The sequence below is a fragment of the Trachemys scripta genome, chromosome 1 (assembly GCF_013100865.1).
Source record: "Trachemys scripta elegans isolate TJP31775 chromosome 1, CAS_Tse_1.0, whole genome shotgun sequence".
Taxonomy (NCBI): domain Eukaryota; kingdom Metazoa; phylum Chordata; order Testudines; family Emydidae; genus Trachemys; species Trachemys scripta.
In genome coordinates, this window is record NC_048298.1 from 101263265 (window position 1) to 101283261 (window position 19997).

Genomic DNA, 19997 nt, shown 5'->3' on the forward strand with positions numbered 1-19997 from the left:
GCGGGGCTAGGGCAGGACGGAGGCGGGGCTAGGGCGGGACTCCTCCCGTCATCTTTTTTGATTGTTGAAATATGGTAACCCTAGGCAACTCCCATCTTTTCATATGCTGTCTATTTATACCTGCTACTGTATTTTCCACTCCATGCATCCGATGAAGTGGGTTTTAGCCCATGAAAGCTTATGCCCAAATAAATTTGTTAGTCTCTAAGGTGCCACAAGGACTCCTCATTGTTTTTGCTGATACAGACTAACACCGCTACCACTCTGAAATTTGTCAGCTTGGGGAGAGAGGCGTGGCTGTTTAGGAATGGAGGGATTTGCCAATGCTTTAACCCTGTAATATGATCCATGTTATTCCAGCTGGAAGGGTGACACTTTCATAGTGGCTTTGACCAGCAGCTGTTAGGCAATCCCCTGTCCTTTGGCCCCCAAACCAGCTGGGGAAAGAGGGCACATAAGGTCCCCCTAACTCTTGCAAAAGAGGTAGGCAGTTTTAAAATTTACAACTAATGCCAATCTCTTCCGATCGGGGAAAGGACAGGGCATCTCCACCTTGTCTGTAGCAAATCCCAAGGGGATGCGTATCCTTTGTGAGACCTCTCTAACCAAAGACCATGAGAGTTTGCTAAGATCAAAATGGCAATGCCCTGCTGGTTCCTGTGGCTCTCTCTCATCCCAAACAACGTGACCCCCCTCTGTAGGATACAACAGCACTGATTTCTTTCCTCTCCAGCTAAACTCTGCCAAGAGGTTCACTTAACTCTAGCTCTGCGACAGCTAGACTCAAAGCTCTTCAGGACACGGGATGTGTTCTGCTCTACGTTCTGGAAAACACTGTGTATGTAAGTGTAGGATAATAAAATAACATGCCTGGGAATGGCGCTGATGGAATCTCAGCCATCCCCAGGCACCTGCACTAACGCTGAAGGGTGGAATAAATCACAGTGCCACAAACGCGAACCCAGGGATTGTGGGACCCAATATTTTAATTTCACAGGCACCCGTTCACACAATATTTTTCTTCCTGCTGGCTGATATTTTGTGTGTGATGCACCACAGCATGCTCTTGCCTAATAAATACACTCTCCTAGGTCAGGCCTTGGACTGTGACATATTTTCATCGATGGTCTCCAAGTCTTTTTAGTTGTCCAACTCCTCCCCATCCCCCTCTTGAAGCTCCTACCCAGAATGTCTTCATAGACGTTTTCCTCAGATAAAGTGCGCGTGAGGGCCAGCTTGGTCTGAGCGTACCAATCCACCCTGCCATTCTCGGACGACGACTGCAGCAAGTCTTCAAACTCATAGGACTTCCTGTGCCATTCGGGGGGGGAAGGGGAGGGGAGAAGGAGGGGGTGGGGGAGAAATAGGATGGAGAGTGGTAGAGATAAACAGACTTTACAAGTCCAATAATTCAATATCATTCACTCATCTCCAGCAAGTCACTCAGCCAGCAACATGAGCTACGGAGGAGCCAGTGCACCACAGATCCATCCCGTACAACGTATAAAGCAATGTTGACACAACAATCAGTTTTTACCAGACTGGGACTAGTCAGCAAATGTCAGGGTTGCAATGGTTTATTTAGTGTATAATGATTCTAACACACATGTAAAACACTGGGCCACAGTCTGCAACCCCTACGGCACGTTTACACGGCAATCTGGGATCTGACTGCATCACGGGTAGACATACCTGCGCTAGCACAGCTAAAATAGCAGTCAAGTATCAGAGGGGTAGCCGTGTTAGTCTGAATCTGTAAAAAGCAACAGAGGGTCCTGTGGCACCTTTGAGACTAACAAAGGTTGCTCCCAATACTTCTGTTAGTCTCAAAGGTGCCACAGGACACTCTGTTGCTTAAAATAGCAGTGTAGATGCAGCAGCACAGTCTTCAGTGTGGACTGTCCAAGCACGCCAAGGACCCCGGGTACCTACTTGCACTGCTAGCTCGCACTAAGCCCATGTCGCCCCAGTAACACTGCTATTTTTAGTTCTGCTAGCACAGGTAAAGCTAGCGTGGATATGCCTACCCGTGCTGCAATCACACCTCTGACTGCAGACTAGACATACCCTAAGTAGTGTCTTCCTCCACAAGCAGTCCCACGGATTACTACTCAACTTGAGTAAGCATTGTCAGAAATCAGGCCTCCTATGAGTGGTGCAGGAGAGCAATATGCAACATTGACTAATGAGAAGGGACAGCAGTGGAGCATCCTAGCCAGTCGATCAGAGAGAGGTTTAAAGCCCTCTCCCAGTCCAAATGAAGTCAGGAATTTTTATTTTTAAGGTCGATCCACTGCAGAGGATAGGCTCAAAAAGAACAGTACATTTTTAAGGCAGGTTTTCCCCCATCACTCAAATATTTGGACTTACAAAAGGGGATGGGGTGGGGAGCAACCTCCAACAAAACATGAGTAAACAAGGAACAGACTTGAGCAGAAAGGGCAGCTCTCCTCTGAAAAGTGACAGTGTAAAAATGGCATGGCAAGGTCCCCCCTGACCATCTCTCAATGGCTTCTGATCAGCTGTGCTCATTCTGCAAGCAAAAAAGATTGTTTGTTTTGTCTTTAAACTGGCAATACCATGAACTCATCCTGGGATCGGCGAGTCAAGCTGGAATCATTCATTCTCACTCATTGTCACTAGTCATCGGATCTCCATCTCAAAGTCATTACGCCTGTGGAAACCTATCGGCCTTGAGTGTTTGCACAGGTGTAACAGAGCAGACTATATCCTGCAGGCTCATGATCACTGACATTGCTGAGGCGGAAAGAACACTACTTCACTTTCAGAGCCCAGGGTGAATTTAGGGAGCGGATAGTCAGAAAGACATCCTCCTACTAATGAACAAGGTTGAGACCCAATAAACATCGACCCCAATGATGCCACTTTTGTGGAGGCCCTTTTCAGAAGCAGAACTGTACACCACCATCAAATTAATCAAGAACTCCTGTACCAGCATTAGAATAGTAAAGCCAGAATACCTGTGGTCAGCATTATTCTTATGTTTCCCATTCCATAGTCTTCTGCTGACAGCTGATGGGGGAGGAGAAGAAGGGAGAGGAGGGGGAGGTATAGATGGCAGAGGGGGCAAGTTTCTCTTATTTCTAGCTGCCGGAATCCATCCCTCTTCTCCCTCATGTTTGAAAGTTCTCCTGGGCTTTGGAAGTGGGTTGATGAAGGGTTTCTTCTCCGGTATCCCTGGTTCTGTGTACACATTCTCCACGTTGTGATCCTTGCATTTCACTTGAGATGCTTTCACCTCTTCCAGAGTCCCAAAAATGGGCTCACTGATTTCTGAGTCTAAGCTGAGGAGCCTCTTATTGAGTTCAGAGCCACAAACACCTTCCTGGTCCTCTGGGAAGGTTTGTCCCTCATCTGCCTTCTCCTGCAGACAGTGTGGGGAATAATAAGTACCTGGCAACTGTGGCTGCAATTCTGCTGATCCTTCTTTCAAGGCCTGCTCCAGTTTCTTGACCTGAGTCAGTACTGAAAGGTTCTCTTTCTGGACCTCCCACTTACCACCTTTCACCTCCTTGCATTTTCCAACACTGGAATCAACCTCCTCTTCCTTCTCCTGCATTTCCACTTTCCTCTCTGTTCCCTGCCCCATGCTCTTTGAAGTGCCCACTCTTCTTTCATTCTCTTTGCCTATCCCTTTGCATTCCAACTCCCAGGTTATAAGTCTCTTGGTGTCCACTTTCCTAGGCCCCAAAACTTCCCCACTCATCTTCTCCACCACACATGGCATCTTGTGCTCCTCTTTAACTCCTTGCTCTTCCTCCTTCCGACTGACCAGAGGAGAAGGTGTTTCCTTTTTCCCTTCCCACTCGGAAATCTTGTCCTTGATACTGAAGGGCTTATTCCTCAAACTGACTTTCCCAGCTAACTGTAAATGCTGAGTGCCTCCTATCTGTCTCCTTATGATTTCGCTGCTCTCCTTGACATTAAGATCCACAGATTGGTCACTGATAATCATTTTGGGACTCAGCATGTTCTGCTGAAAGCAGTCTAGCCTTGGATCTAGCACCAAGTTCTCCAGTGATTTCAATGGGCTTTTCACCACAGAAGAAACTTGTTCAGCTTTAGGTCCTAGACTCAGAGTGAAACTGGCACCTTCAGAATAATTTTCACTTGAAGACCCAAACCAAAGTCTTTCTAATTCCTTCACCGTGTTTCTATTATTTTTACTTGCAAGCTTGACCCTACACAGCAAAGACAAAAGAGAAGAAAAAATCACTTTTGCTGATCATTCTAGGTTTGGCCATCAGTACACCAGCTCTATACGCTCTATTGAAGCAGGTGAGGTTGGCAGGGATGCTCAAAGATGGGGGCTGCTGCAGAGCATTCTCAGGGGAGGATCCTGGACTCTGGAATGCACTCCTTCTCTCTCTTGCTATGACAGAGCCCAGTTTGATGCAAGACCTGTCTATTATCCCAGGCTTTCTCTGAGGGAGTGGAATGGGGTGAGCATGGGTGGGATTATAGGTTTTGAAAATTAAGAGTGTTCATACTGAGAACAGGTCCGTTTGTATTTTTGTATGCATTTTAAATAGAATAGTAGGGCTTTTTTACTTAGTGCATTAGACAGGTGCATCAAAATAAAAGTCAAAATGGACTCTAGTTTATTTAAGATTTAGTAGCTAGCACATGATTATCAAACAGATGTGTAGACTTGGGACACCGTAGGTATTCCTCTAAAGTCTACTCGGTAACGCCTTTCTAAATAGACTATTTGGCTTAATCATCGAGACAAGGCATAACAAGATCCAGTGGCTGGCAGCTGAAGTTAGCAAAGTTCAAACTAGAAATAAAAGGAGGGAAATTAACCAATGCAAATGATTTTCATGCCATCATTTGGAGTCTTTAAATCAAGGCTGGATGTTGTTCTAAAACATAGGGGCTAGATGAAGGAGCCATTGGATGAAATTCTATGGCTTGTGTTACACAGGCAGTCAGGCTAGATTATCACAGCAGCCCTTTCTTGCCTTGAGATCGATGAAACAGAAGAAAGAACCTCACCAATAGTGATCCTCTGCCCCAATAATTTCACCTTCCAAGTTTTTCCAGAGTGCCCATTAACACAATAACATTGCACTTTTATGTTTCTTGTTATTATTGTTCATCAGTCACACAGCTGTACCATCCAGGGGACCCACAAAGGGATTAGGCTCCCATTGTACAAACACACACCACACAGAGAGTTCTTGCCCCACAGAGCACGCCATCTAAATGAAGCTTGTCGTGGCTTCACCGATAAGGATAAAAACCACTTAATTACATGACACCTGGCTGCATCAGACAAACATGTACTTCACCGAGCACCTGTCACCCAAGGATCTCAAAGTGCTTTTATCAACATCCATTAAGCCCCAGCTGGGAAGACATTTACATTTATAACATAATCACTTCAAATCCAAAGCTCTTCAGAGCACTTTGCCAAAACAATAAGGACTTGTCTATGCTAGAAAGATGGCATCACTATAAGTAAATCAATTTTAAAACTATTTAGTTACAGAGGCACAACTCCCTTAAGTTAAACCAGGGGTGGGCAAATGCTCACGAAGTTGGGGGGTTGGGGCGTGGGAGGGGGTGTGGGCTCTGGGGTGGGGCCAGAAATGAGGAGTTCAGAGTGGGAGTGGGGGCTAAGGGCTAGGGCAAGGGGGGTTGGGAGTGGGGTGGGATGAGGCCTCTGGCTGGGGGTGTGGGGCTCTGGGGTGGGGCTGGGGATGAGGGATTGGGGGTGCAGGAGGGTGTTCCGGGCTGGGAACAAGGCGTTCGGAGGGCTGGAGGAGGATGAGGGCTGGGGCAGGAGGTTGAGGCACGGGAGGGGGTCAAGGGTGCAGGCTCTGGGCGGCACTTACCTCGAGCAGCTCCCAGAAGCAGTGGCATGTCCCCGCTATGGCTCCTACATGGAGGGGCAGCCAGGCGACTCTGCGCACTGCCCTATCTGCAGGTGCCGCCCCCACTGCTCCCATTGACCGCGGTTCCTGGCCAATGGGAGCTGCCGGGGCAGGGCTTGGGGCGGGGGCAGCGTGCGGAGCCCCTTGGCTGCCCCTCTGCGTAGGAGCTGGAGGGGGGACATGCCACTGCTTCTGGGAGCTGTGCGGAGCAGGGCAAGCCCTGGACCCTGCTCCCCGATGGGAGATCGAGGGCTGGATGCAGCCCCCAGGCTGTAGTTTGCCCACCCCTGTGTTAAACCAACATAAATGCACTTACCCCAGTTTAGTTTAATTCTATCAACTACTGGATTCATATAAATTGGGTGAAGTGCGTCTACACCAGGGGTTGGCACTGACGCAACTAAATCGATTTAGTTACAATGGTGCAAAAACACAGTGTGTAGGTCAGCCCTAGGTTTCCTGCTGGTAGTGCAGTGAGCATGTAAGCAAACCTGGCAGCCATTATGCATCCAGCCATAGCTAACACTCAGCCTCGGACATTGGCATCTGTGGTTGCCAAATAGAAGGGAGATACTAATCAGGGTATCATTGTCCCCAAGTCTCATGCTCCTGTAATTTCTGCCTATTTCAGTGGGAGGAGGGACTTTTGTGTAACCTTTTGGATGATGCCTCTAATGGGGTGGACCCCCCCACACCCGTAATCTAGCAGTGCACTGTGGAATCATCACAAGTTATTAGACTAACATCAGGATGTGGGATTTAAACGTACAACCTGATGGCCTAGAGACACCGGCTGAGGCATATTGATGCTAGAGGCACATTTTAGGCTATGAGAGAGAGCACCAATGGAAAGTAATGACTCCCTCTCCATTCCCCTCCCTTGGGAAAAAGAAAAACAAGAATTTAGGACTTTTCACCTCTCAATGGATTTGCAGACACCGTTTTCAGACTTGCTGCTCACGTCGGCTGCCTTGCTAGCTGTCATCGTGTCAGCACCTGGCATGGTGACAGGTCACCTGGGGGAAGTCAAAGCAACACTGAAATGATCAGAGGTATTGTGACAGACTAACAATATCCTGTAGTATCTTGACCAAAGGTTATGGAATGAAGATAAATGTTACTGAATTAAGTAAAACATGATTGAATCAGGGTTAGTACCTTGGGGATTCCATTGTATTAAAATGCAATTGTGTACGTGTTTACGGGGCACTGTATGGACCTTCTCTAGGAAGAGGGGGATGCTAATGTACTTCCTCTGTTATCAGCCCTTTGAAATGTTCCTCCCCCTCCCCCCACGCAGAGATGTGCATATGCTAGTTCAAATGGGATTCTCCAGTGACCAACAATCAAATTTATTGGATAAATAGTCTGGTTTTAAACTGACTTGGGGCCTTCTTCCTCATCCAGCAAACACGGTGCATGGTGCATGGAGGGCCCCAATCCTTACGGTAGGATTGGAAGGATGGGGCCTACTGAGACCCCATAAGACTGGGTACTTCTATGGAGCTGAAGCTGTGATGAACTTGTGACCACAAAGGAAACTCCTCAGGTGGCGTGTCGAAGGACTGCTCCTGTCAGAGCCCTTGTTAGGATAATGTCTGGTACGTTTATTGACACGCGGGTAGGTTTGTCTATTGTTTTAAACGCGTTTTCTCGACAGTGCTTTTACCCTAATCATAACATAGTCTCGCATAAAAAGAGCTGTGTGGTTTCTATAACCATGAGCAGTCACACTGTTAACTTTCAGAGTAGCAGCCGTGTTATTCTGTATCCGCAAAAAGAACAGGAGTACTTGTGGCACCTTAGAGACTAACAAATTTATTTGAGCATAAGCTTTCGTGGGCTACAGCCTACTTCATCGGATGCATGTAGTGGAAAATACAGTAGGAAGATATATATACACACAGAGAACATGAAACAATGGGTGTTACCATACACACTATAAGGAGAGTGATCAGTTAAGGTGCACTATTATCAGCAGGAGAGAAAAAGAACTGTTTGTAGTGGTAATAAAAATAGCCCATTTCCAGCAATTGACAAGGAGATGTGAGGAACTGTAGAGGGGGAAAAGTAAGCATGGGGAAATAGTTTTACTTTGTGTAATGGCCCATCCACTCCCAGTCTTTGTTCAAGCCTAATTTAATTTGCAAATTAATTCCAATTCAGCAGTCTCTCGTTGGAGTCCATTTTTTAAGTTTTTTTGTTGTAATATTGTGACTTTTAGGTCTGTAATCGAGTGGCCAGGGAGGTTGAAGTGTTCTCCAACTGGTTTTGGAATGTTATAATTCTTGACGTCTGATTTGTGTCCATTTATTCTTTTACGTAGAGACTGTCCGGTTTGGCCAATGTACATGGCAGAGGGGCATTGCTGGCACATGATGGCATATATCACATTGGTAGATGTGCAGATGAACGAACCTCTGATAGTGTGGCTGATGTGATTAGGTCCTATGATGGTATCCCCTGAATAGATATGTGGACAGAATTGGCAACGGGCTTTGTTGCAAGGATAGGTTCCTGGGTTAGTGTTTTTGTTGTGTAGTGTGTGGTTGCTGGTGAGTATTTGCTTCAGGTTTGAGGGCTGTCTGTAAGCAAGGACTGGCCTGTCTCCCAAGATCTGTGAGAGTGAGGGATCGTTCTTCAGGATAGGTTGTAGATCCTTGATGATGCGCTGGAGAGGTTTTAGTTGGGGCTGAAGGTGATGGCTAGTGGCGTTCTGTTACTTTCTTTGTTGTGCCTGTCCTGTAGTAGGTGACTTCTGGGTACTCTTCTGGGTCTGTCAATCTGTTTCTTCACTTCAGCAGGTGGGTATTGTAGTTGTAAGAACGCTTGATAGAGATCTTGTAGGTGTTTGTCTCTGTCTGAGGGGTTGGAGCAAATGCGATTGTATCGTAGAGCTTGGCTGTAGACAATGGATCAAGTGGTGTGGTCTGGATGAAAGCTGGAGGCATGTAGGTAAGTATAACGGTCAATAGGTTTCCAGTATAGGGTGGTGTTTATGTGGCCATCATATATTAGTACTGTAGTGTCCAAGAAGTGGATCTCTTGTGTGAACTGGTCCAGGCTGAGGTTGATGGTGGGGTGGAAATTGTTGAAATCATGATGGAATTCCTCAAGGGCTTCATTTCCATGGGTCCAGATGATGAAGATGTCATCAGTGTAGTGCAAGTAGAGTAGGGGCGTTAGGGGATGAGAGCTGAGGAAGCGTTGTTCTAAGTCAGCCATAAAAATGTTGACATACTGTGGGGCCATGCGGGTACCCATAGCAGTGCCGCTGATTTGAAGGTACACATTGTCCCCAAATGTGAAATAGTTATGGGTGAGGACAAAGTTAACTGTCTCCACAGAGAAAGCAAGCAGGTGTGCTAGGTCAGCTTGTCTGAGCTGGGAATACTACAGTGATGGCAGGGAACTGTTCAGCCTGCAAATACCCCAGTCAGAAGGGACAGAGATGCAGGTCTCCATCCAAAAAGTCAACTGCTGGGGCGCTGGAAGCCTGAGAGTGGGTGCCCTGGCTGGACCCCTGAGGGGGAACACAGGTGCAGTTGCCTTGAACTGTGACAGGTAACACGGTCTGTTCCAACATGACAAACTTCCCCTGTCCCTCCTCTCTCCAAGCACACACACAAAACCTGCCCCTGGAAATCCAGTAGGATAATAGCAGCAAGTCACTTCATCTCTCTGCCTCCATTTCCCCTTCTGTAAAATGGTGATGAGCATTTTTATCCACCTACCTCCCCAGAGTGCTGTGAGAATTAGGTAGTCTTTGGGGCATGGGCTGTCTATTACTCTGTGTTTGTACAGCACTGTGCACAGTGGGACTCCCGTCTCAACTGGTCCCATAGGCACTGCCATAATAAACATGATTAGTAATATTACTAGTCAATGGCTGTACAGTGATTTGAACAGGCAAGGCACAACATAAAAGCTAAACATTTTTGTTATAACACTTGGGTATCTGTCTTCCCTCAGGAGACTGTTAAAAATGGCTTTAAAAATAATCTGTCTGATCCAGAGAATTAACAGCCCCATGGCTTATGAAGCCACTGTATCAACAGCTTTCTTGGACTGGTACCCAGCTGAAAGGTTTATTGATTAAACTACTGTAGATCCCATGGTCACTTTGTGTTCAGGTTCCTGATCACCTGATGTATTCTCACTCTAGTGGGTCATTATAGAGTGTTACTGATCTCCCTTGGGAATTTAAGGGGTGAAATGCATCCCTGGCCTAAGGTCTTTAAACTGCAGAAGTTGTTTTGGTCACTGCTCACTATTCTTTGCATGGTGATTTCTATTCTTTGTGGGGCAGGGGTGTCAATCTATCCTCTTGGCGCACCTTTGCAACGAAGGCCTGGTCTACACTAAGAGTTTAATTAGAATTTAGCAGCGTTAAATCGAATTAACCCTGCACCCGTCCAGACAACTAAACCATTTCTTACGAAATAAAGGGCTCTTAAATCGATTTCTGTACTCCTCCCCGACGAGCGGAGTAGCGCCGAAATCGATATTGCCATTTCGAATTAGGGTTAGTGCAGCCGCAATTCGATGGTATTGACCTCCGGGAGCTACCCCACAGTGCACCATTGTGACCGCTCTGGACAGCAATCTGAACTCGGATGCACTGGCCAGGTAGACAGGAAAAGCCCCACGAACATTTGAATTTCATTTCCTGTTTGCCCAGCACAGGAGAGCACAGGTGACCACAGAGAGCTCATCAGCACAGGTAACCATGCAGTCCAATAATCGAAAAAGAGCACCAGCATGGACCGTACGGGAGGTACTGGATCTGATCGTTATATGGGGAGGGGATTCAGTGCTAGCAGAACTTCGTTCGAAAAGACGAAATGCCAAAACTTTTGAAAAAATCTCCAAGGGCATGATGGAGAGAGGCCACAATAGGGACTCGGATCAGTGCCGCGTGAAAGTCAAGAAGCTCAGACAAGCCTATCAAAAAACAAAGGAGGCAAACGGTCACTCCGGGTCAGAGCCGCGGACATGCCGCTTCTACACCGAGCTGCATGCAATTCTAGGGGGGGCCGCCACCACTACCCCACCTCTGACCGTGGATTCCGAGGCGGGGGTAATCTCATCAGCCACACCTGAGGATTCTGTGGACAGAGAAGAGGAGGAGGAGGAGGAGGATGAGCTTGCAGAGAGCACACAGCACTCCATTCTCCCCAACAGCCAGGATCTTTTTCTGAGCCTGACTGAAGTACCCTCCCAAGCCAGTATCCAAGACCATGACCACATGGAAGGGACCTCAGGTGAGTTTACCTTTTAAAATATAAAACTTGTTTTAAAAGCAAGCGTTTTTTAATGATTACTTTGCCCTGAGGACTTGGGATGCATTTGCAGCCAGTAGCTACTGGAAAAGTCTGTTAACGTGTCTGGGGATGGAGCGGAAATCCTCCAGGGACATCTCCATGAAGCTCTCCTGGAGGTACTCCAAAAGCCTTTCCACAAGGTTTCTGGGCAGTGCAGCCTTATTCCGTCCTCCATGGTAGGACACTTGACCACGCCATGCTAGTAGCAAGTAATCTGGTATCATTGCATGACAAAGCCTGGCAGCCTATGGTCCCGGTGTTTGCTGGCATTCAAGCAACATCCGTTCTTTATCTCGTTGTGTAATCCTCAGGAGAGTGATATCACTCATGGTAACCTGGTTGAAATACGGGAATTTAATTAAGGGGACAGAGATGGCTGTTCCTATTGGGCTGTTTGCCTGTGGCTGAAAAGAAATCCTTCCCTGCAGTTAGCCAAGCGTGGGGGGGGGGAGGGGGAATTGGCCCTGAGCTTTTCGCGTTTGGCTAGCAGGGATCTTCCCTGATACCAGCCACGCGGTGGGGGGAGGGAAAAAGTGATCATCCAGAGAATTGGATGGGGTGGGGGGGTAGTTTGTTTTCTGCTGCTGAAGGTTAACAGGAAAACTGCAGCACTCAACGGGCTTTGCTTGGTATGTGGGAAAGGAGGGCGCAGAAGTCGAAAGACAATGGCTTACCATGGCCACACGCAAGCTGAATTCTGTTGCCCGGACCTGCGTCTGTGATCTCTAGCAGCAAAGCCACAGGCACTCAATATTAAGAGGCAAAATGCGACCTTGCACAGAAATCACATGTGCTATGTAATGTGAATAGTGTTGTACACCATGAAAGAGTATAAGCATTGTTCTGTAAAATGTATCTTTTTAAAAAATTCTCTCCTTTTTTCCCTCCCTCCAGCAGCTGCAAATTTTTCAAGCCTCCCTCCTCCGTCCCGAAGGCTATCTCAGATAAGGCGTCGGAAAAAGAGGACGCGAGACGAGATGTTCGCGGAAATCATGGAATCCACCTGCAGTGAAAGAGCTCATCTGAATGAGTGGAAGGACACGGTTTCAAAGTATAGGAAAGATGCCAGTGAACGTGAGGACAAGAGGGACCAACGTGAAGACATGAGGGACCAACGTGAGGACAGAAGGGACCAACGTGAGGAGAGGAGAGACGCTCGAGATGAGAGGTGGCGGCAGGAAGATCAGAGGAGGCAGGATGCAATGCTGGGTCTGCTGCGTGAGCAAAAAGACATGCTCCGGCATCTGGTGGAGCTTCAGGAACGGCAGCAGGATCACAGACTGCTGCTGCAGCCCCTATATAACTCCCTCCCCCCTCCCCATGTTCCATAGCCTCCTCACCCAGACGTGTAAGAACGCGGGGGGGGGGGAGGAGGGAAGGCTCCGTGCACCCTCCCATTCCACCCCAGTGGATAGCCCAAGCAAAGGGCTGTCATTATTTTAACCTTTTTTTAGTGGCCTTTTCCTTCCTTCTGATCCTCCTCCCAAACCCCACCCAGGCTACCTTCACAGTTCTCTCCCTCTTTTTATAATCAATTAATAAAGAATACATGATTTTTAAACGATAGTGACTTTATTTCCTTTGAAAGCAAGCTGTGATCGAAGGGGGAGGGTGGGTTCCTTACGGAGAATGAGTCAATAAAGGGGGCAGGTTTTCATCAAGGAGAAACAAACAGAAATTTCACACTATAGCCTGGCCAGTCATGAAACTGGTTTTCAAAGCTTCTCTGATGCGCAGCGCTTCCTGGTGTGCTCTTCTAATCACCCTGGTGACTGGCTGCGCGTAATCAGCAGCCAGGCGATTTGCCTCAGCCTCCCACCCCGCCATAAAGGTCTCCCCCTTACTTTCACAGAGATTGTGGAGCACACAGCAAGCAGCAATAACAATGGGGATATTGGTTTGGCTGAGGTCTGACCGAGTCAGTAACGATCGCCAGCGACCTTTTAAACGTCCAAATACACATTCTACCACCATTCTGCACTTGCTTAGCCTGTAGTTGAACAGCTCCTGAGTCCTGTCCAGGCTGCCTGTGTATGGCTTCATAAGCCATGGCATTAAGGGGTAGGCTGGGTCCCCAAGGATAACTATTGGCATTTCAACATCCCCAATGGTTATTTTCTGGTCCGGGAAGTAAGTCCCTTGCTGCAGCCGTTTAAATAGAGTAGTGTTCCTGAAGATGCGAGCATCATGAACCCTTCCTGGCTAGCTCACGTTGATGTTGGTGAAACACCCCTTGTGATCCACCAGTGCTTGCAGCACCATTGAAAAGTACCCTTTGCGGTTTATGTACTGGGTACCCTGGTGCTCCGGTGCCAAGACAGGGATATGGGTTCCATCTAACGCCACCACAGTTAGGGAATCCCATTGCAGCAAACCCATCCACTATAACCTGCACATTTCCCAGAGTCACTACCTTTCGTAGCAGCAGCTCAGTGATTGCTTTGTCTACTTGCATCACAGCATCCCCCACAGTAGATTTGCCCACTCCAAATTGATTCCCGACTGACCGGTAGCTGTCTGGCATTGCAAGCTTCCACAGGGCTATCGCCACTCGCTTCTCAACTGTGAGGGCTGCTCTCATCTTGGTATTCTAGCGTTTCAGGGCAGAGGACAGCAAGTCACAAAGTTCCATGAAAGTGCCCTTACGCATGCGAAAGCTTCGCAGCCACTGGGAATCGTCCCACACCTGCAACACTATGCGGTCTCACCAGTCTGTGCTTGTTTCCCGGGCCCAGAATCGGCGTTCCACGGATAGAACCTGCCCCATTAACAACATGATCTCCAAAGCACCGGGGCCCGCGGTTTGAGAGAATTCTGTGTCCATGTCCATGTCCTCATCACTCTTGTCGCTGCGCTGCTGTTGCCGCCTCCTCCTCGTCTCGTTTTTCTGGTCCTGGTTCAGCATAAACTGCACGAGAATGCGCGAGGTTTTTACAATGTTCATGACTGCTGTCTTGAGCTAAGCAGGCGCCATGCTTGCTGTGGTATGGAGTCTGCAGTGTTCACCCAGGAAAAAAGGCGCAAAACGGTTGTCTGCCGTTGTTTTCATGGAGGGAGGGATGAGGCTGTACCCAGAACCACCTGCGACAATGTTTTTTGCCCCATCAGGCACTGGGATCTTTACTCAGAATTCCAATGGGCGGGGGAGACTGCGGGAACTATGGGATAGCTATGGGGTAACTACCCACAGTGCAACGCTCCGGAAATCGACGCTAGCCCCGGTACATGGACGCACACCGCCGAATTAATGTGCTTAGTGTGGCCGCATACATTTGACTTTATACAATCTGTTTCCAAAATTCGAATTCTGTAAATTCGGATTAATCCCGTAGTGTAGACATACTCACAGTCAGTGCAACAGATGTTCTCCTTTTAGTCTTGTCCTGAAAACCAACTCTGGCTCTTTAAGAGCCAACCACCCCACAAGGCAGTGTCAGTACTTCTCAGGAGGGCATTATCTGTGGCCACTGAAAAGCATTTCAATGACAGGAAGGAGTTCATTGTCTCTTACACAATACTTTGAAACCCTGAAAGCCTCTGGAGTCTATCCACTTGGCTGGTCTATCAGATGCTCCCCTGCCACGGCCGGAGTTTGGCAGCAAGACCAATCGCATCAGTAAAGTTAGTAGTTTCTAGGACTTTTCAAGAAAATGAACATATAAAAGTATTTCTCATTTCCATGGTCTACATACTTTTAAAGAGAGAGAGAGAGAAATAGAAATAATTCAGTCTTGTTCTTTTCTGAGCTCTCACCCCGCGCAGGCAACATTCTGTAAGACAGAGCGAACTCTGGATCATCTCAATGAGTACAGGTTCAGGGTAATTTATTACAAGCCATGTCCTCTCTTTCCCCAGGCAATAAGCCCCGCTGCTTCTCTTCCTCATTAGTAGCTGGCACAACACCCAATTCATTTCTAAGGACAGAGCAACCTTGCAAAACTGTCAGGAAAATTGACCAGCCCAAGGAGCAAAATCTATTCACCCACTCATTAGCCGTTATGTTTAAGAATAATGAAAAAACGGAAGATCATTCATTCCTCTGTCCACAGAATGACTCACTCCGGCAAGTGGGCAAGTAGATTTCTGAAGAGCTGTAACAGAGATTGTTCTGCACTTAGATTGTAAGCTCACTGGGGCAGGGACCATCTCTTTGTGCTGTGTTTGTACAGCGCCTAGCACAATGGGGTCCTAGCCAATGACTGGGGCTCTTAGGAGCTACCACGATATGAATAATAATAGAGGCTGGGATATATATAACCACTTCATTTAATCACCATTCTGGAGTTTCTCTTCTGGCAAGCTCTGAAGTTTATCACAATAGGATTGGGGGGGCTCCTCTCCCTTCCCTGGCCCATGCAATCCCCCACCCAATAAACTCTGACTCTGCCAGCAAAGCCCCCTGTGGAAAATCAGGAGAAAGATGCCACCCACCCACACCAATGGGTGGGGAAAATTGATGGGGCCAGCAGTGAAAGGGGGACAGCCCCAGTAGTAAGGGAGGGAGGCACTTGCCAAGGGACAATAGGTAGCTCCTCCCATGGGAGTCGCTAGCACCCATTGGCCAGCTGGGGTGAAGGGGTGCTGATTGGCCAGCATTCCCCAGCTCCCAGAATTTAGCCCAGCAAAGGGGCCATTTGGAGCCCACCAAACAGCCCACCCTGCCCACCAAAACTAGGAAGGGGAACCCAGCCTGACAGATGCTGTGGGTCTAGCCTGTGTAGGGGTCAGGAAGGAATTTTTTCTTCTATGGGTCAATTGGCAGAGGACCAGGGAGTTTTTTCCCTTCCTCGCAGCATTTGCAAGGTGCTTAGTACCTAATTGAGGTACTGGTATGGTGCTGCTTACTTGTTGCAACATGCAGCCGGTTTCCAGTGAGGTTAAGAGAATAAAATGAATGGTTCCCAGAGGTGAAAGACCTGGGATTTTGGCCTTGGGCTCATATGATAGGATGAAACCTTGTGGTCTTTGTGGGCCGCGGTCAGACCTTGTGGCCCTTGTGGGCCAAGGTCCCCACCCTCCTGCCTCCTTTGTCTCCCTCAGGGGGAGGAGAGTGCTAGGACTCACAGAGAACTGAGTCCTGGGGGGGTAGGCTGAGGAGAACCACCCTGCATTATGGGTTATATGGTAAAGAACTCTGTAACCTGGTGCCAGTTATGGGTTATATGGTAAGGAGCCCTATAATACCTGCACTGAAACCAATTGAATGCCTGGTATAGGTGAGTAGTGGTGATGGGCAGGTAGTGGCCTTCCCCTACGTTCAAGTTTAATAAAAGTTGCAGCCTGCTCTTAATTCCATGCATGTTTCTGTCCTTGCTTTGCCACTGTATCCCTATCTGCTAGCATTCAGATGTGGGCAGATGGGTGGTAGCGGTCAACATGGGTCATACGTCTGATCCGAGCACACTGCTAAACTAGCCACTGTGGGAGGTAGGAGGAGAGGCTGGGGGGAGGGAGGAGGGTGCAGACCTGTTCAGTCTCCCACTAAAGCCAGGAGAGACTCCTGTTCGTAGCTGCTTTCTGCACTGCTCCTGCTTAGGAGCTGAGGGACACTAGTCTGTGACCACATGAGCAGGGCTGCTCTAGGCAGGAGGGTTCACTTCTAGCCACAGAGAGACAGCTGAGAGTATAATGCCTCATGTGTATTTGGGACTTGAACCTGTGGCTAGAGCAGCACATCTCTCCCTGGCCACACGGGCCTGTAGCAGTGACTGGAAAATAACAGGGGAGGAGGCAGAAAGTAGCCATAGGCACCCAGGGAGTGGTGCCAGAAGGGGGAGGGCAGGGGCCCATGGCCCTCCCACATTTCGCCAGGGCGGATCCTTCCCCTCCTCTTCCCCTGGGCCAGGCCAGCATGGAGCCCAGCAAGGGAGCCCAGACAATTGTGGGAGATGCACGTGTTGACCCTCCACCCGCCTTCGGTGCAGGGGGGCTGAGGGCAGCCCCCAGCCCATGTCCCCACCCCCAGGCTCCCAGCACAGCCCAAAGCCAGTGGAGGGTCCACGATTCCACGCTGGCTCACCACAGCTGCCCATGTGGCTCTCCCCGACCCAGCTCCAGCATGCGGGGGGCTCAGAGTCGCAGCCTGGACATGGTAAGAGCTGTGTGGGCAGCTGTGGGGAGCTGCGGTGCAGCCCCACCACTAGGGTTGCCAACTTTCTACCCACACAAAACCGAACAACCTTGCCCTACCCATGCCCTGCCCCCCTCAGAGGCCCCACCCCCACTCACTCCATCCCGCCTCCCTCTGTCACTCGCTCTCCCCACCCTCACTTATTCGCTCATTTTCAGTGGGCTGGCTCAAGGGGTTGGGATGTGGGAGGGGGTGAGGGTTTAGGCTGGGAGTGCAGGCTTTGGGATGGGCCCAAAATGAGGAGCCCAGGGTGAAGATGGGGGCTCTGGGCTGAGGCAGTGGGTTGGGATGCAGGAGGGGGTGAGGGCTCCAGCTGGGGTTGCATGCTCTGGGGTGGGGCCAGGGATGAGGGATTTGGGATGCAGGAGGGGGCTCCAGGCTGGGGCTGAGGGGTTCGGAGAGTGGGAGGGGGCTCTGGGCTGAGGCAGGTGGTTGGGGTGCGGGAGGGGGGCGAGGGGTGTGGGGGGGGGGGGGGGGGGGGGGGGGGGTTTGGGGTGTAGGAGGGTGCGGGGGGAGGTGTAGGAGTTTGGGGTGTAGGAGGGTGCTGGGCTGGGGAGGTGGAGCCACGGTGTTTGGAGTATGGGAGGGGGCTCCAGGCTGAGGCAGAGGGTGGGGGTATGGGCTTTGGGCTGAGGGTGCAGGTTCTGGGGTAGGGCCAGAAATTAGGGGTTCAGGGTGTGGGAGGGGGCTCTGGGCTGGGGCAGGGGGTTGGGGTGTGGGGGGGAGGGCTCTGGCTGGGGGTGCGGGCTCTGGGGTGGGGTTGTGGATGAGGAGTTTGGGATGCAGGAGGGTGCTTGGGGCTGGGACTGAGGGTTCAGAGGGCAGTAGGGGGATCAGGGCTGGGGAATGGGGTTGGGGTGTGGGAGGGGGTCAGGGGTGCAGGCTCTGGGCGGCGCTTATCTCAAGCAGCTCCCAGAAGCAGTGGCATGTCCCCCTCCGCTCCTAGGCAGAGGCATGGCCGGGAAGCTCTGCGCGCTGCCCCGTCTGCAGGCGCCGACCCCGCAGCTCCCATTGGCTGCAGTTCCCAGCCAATGGGAGCTGCGGAACCAGCATTTGGGGTGGGGGCAGCGTGCGGAGCCCCCTGCCTGCCTGTATGGGTAGGAGCCGGAGGGGGGACATGCCGCTGCTTCTGGAAGCCACGCAGAGCCATGGCAGCCAGGGAGCCTGCCAGCCCTGCTGCGCCGAACGGACTTTTTAACAGCCTGGTCAGTGGTTCTGACTGGAGTCACCAGGTTCCCTTTTCGACCAGGCATTCCAGTAGAAAACCGGACACCTGGCAACCCTACCCTCCAACTGCGCTGGGTGGGGGGCCTGTCCAGGGGGCAGAGACACAGCCTGGAGGCTGCTCTCGGTGGGACCCCTGCACTGCAGGCAGGTGGAGGGTCCTCTGTGGCTCTTATCATGGCCGGGCTGTGGCTTCGAGGCCCCCCCCCAGCCAGAGCCAGGTCAGGGAGAGCCGCGCAGACCACTGTGGGGAGCCTGGGTCCTCCACCTGCCCAGGGCGAGTTGTCCGGGGGTGGGGACAGGGGCTGCTTTTGGCCTGCCCCACCCCAAGGGAGCGGGCTCCCTGGCCCTGCTCAAGCTTCCGGCTAGGCCAGGGGCAGGACTTTGGGGGGTGGGGCCCCCCCAGGTCTTCTATTTTTGGGAAGGCTCCGACGCCTTTGCACCCAGCCAGGGGAGATGTCAGGGCCAGCCAGGAAAACAGTGACTTCTACATTCCTAAAGTTAATTCCATGCTGCAGCCTAGTCAGGCTTAAGTCCTGATAACCAGGACATTATGAAAAGGAAATAGGTGCGTCCATCTCTGCAGAGACCTAATGAGGCTCACTGAAGCAGTAAGAAGAGAAAAGTACATTGTTCCCACCATGGAAGATATAATCTGCAATGGTCTTGTTCTTATTAGATGCAGATAGTGGATTCTGGCAAGTTCCTGTCTCCCCTGGCAGTGACCAGCTGACAAGTTTTGGAATGAAAGATATGGCTTTCCTCACCTCATCCTCAGTGTCACAAGCACCCCAGAAATCTTCCAGAGGAAAATGAACAAAACTCTGCCAGGCCTAGAGGGAGTTACATGGATGAGAGCTGAGTTTATGGGAAGTCCGAGGAAGAATATAATGTCAGCCTGGCACATTTCATTGGCATTACGATTACTTTCTTTATAAAACAAAACCCAAAAGAAGACTATGTCACGTGTGGGTCCACAGAGGACTGAGCTCAGGGGCACTCCACTACTGTGTGAACTGGGACACCAGGCTATCATGGTCCATAGATTGGCAAGAAGGGAGGCCAGATGTCAAGTCCCAGTTAGAGATCCTCCCCATTACAATGCACTCAGGAATCCTTGCCATTGTTTGGGGGGAACAAAGCAGCCATCTGACACCATTTCATAACAAACCAGGGAAAGGAATGCCACCAGAATCATAGATAGATTATTAGGGTTGAAAGGGACCTCAGAAGATCATCTAGTCCAACTCCCCGCTTAAAGCAGGATCAATCCCCAACTAAATCCCCAAATGGCCCCCTCAAGTAGGGTGACCAGACAGCAAGTGTGAAAAATCAGGACAGGGGGTGGGGAGTAATAGGAGCCTATATAAGGAAAAGCCCCAAATATCGGGACTGTCCCTATAAAATCGGGACATCTGG

At 50.0% G+C, this 19997-nt stretch overlaps 1 protein-coding gene across 3 annotated transcripts in view; it reads right to left on the bottom strand.

The window, feature by feature from the left end:
- The window catches only part of DENND2A (DENN domain containing 2A), a 91192-nt gene that overhangs the window by 42043 nt on the left and 29152 nt on the right, over nt 1–19997 (bottom strand). For all 3 annotated transcript variants that reach the window (XM_034779405.1, XM_034779396.1, XM_034779415.1), the window contains exons 2-4: nt 6818–6916; nt 2982–4202; nt 1184–1311 (exon numbers count right to left, since the gene is read on the bottom strand). In XM_034779405.1, the coding sequence (XP_034635296.1) occupies nt 1184–1311; nt 2982–4202; nt 6818–6903 (1435 nt within the window). In that variant the 5' untranslated portion in view covers nt 6904–6916. The remainder of the gene's footprint in view (nt 1–1183; nt 1312–2981; nt 4203–6817; nt 6917–19997) is intronic.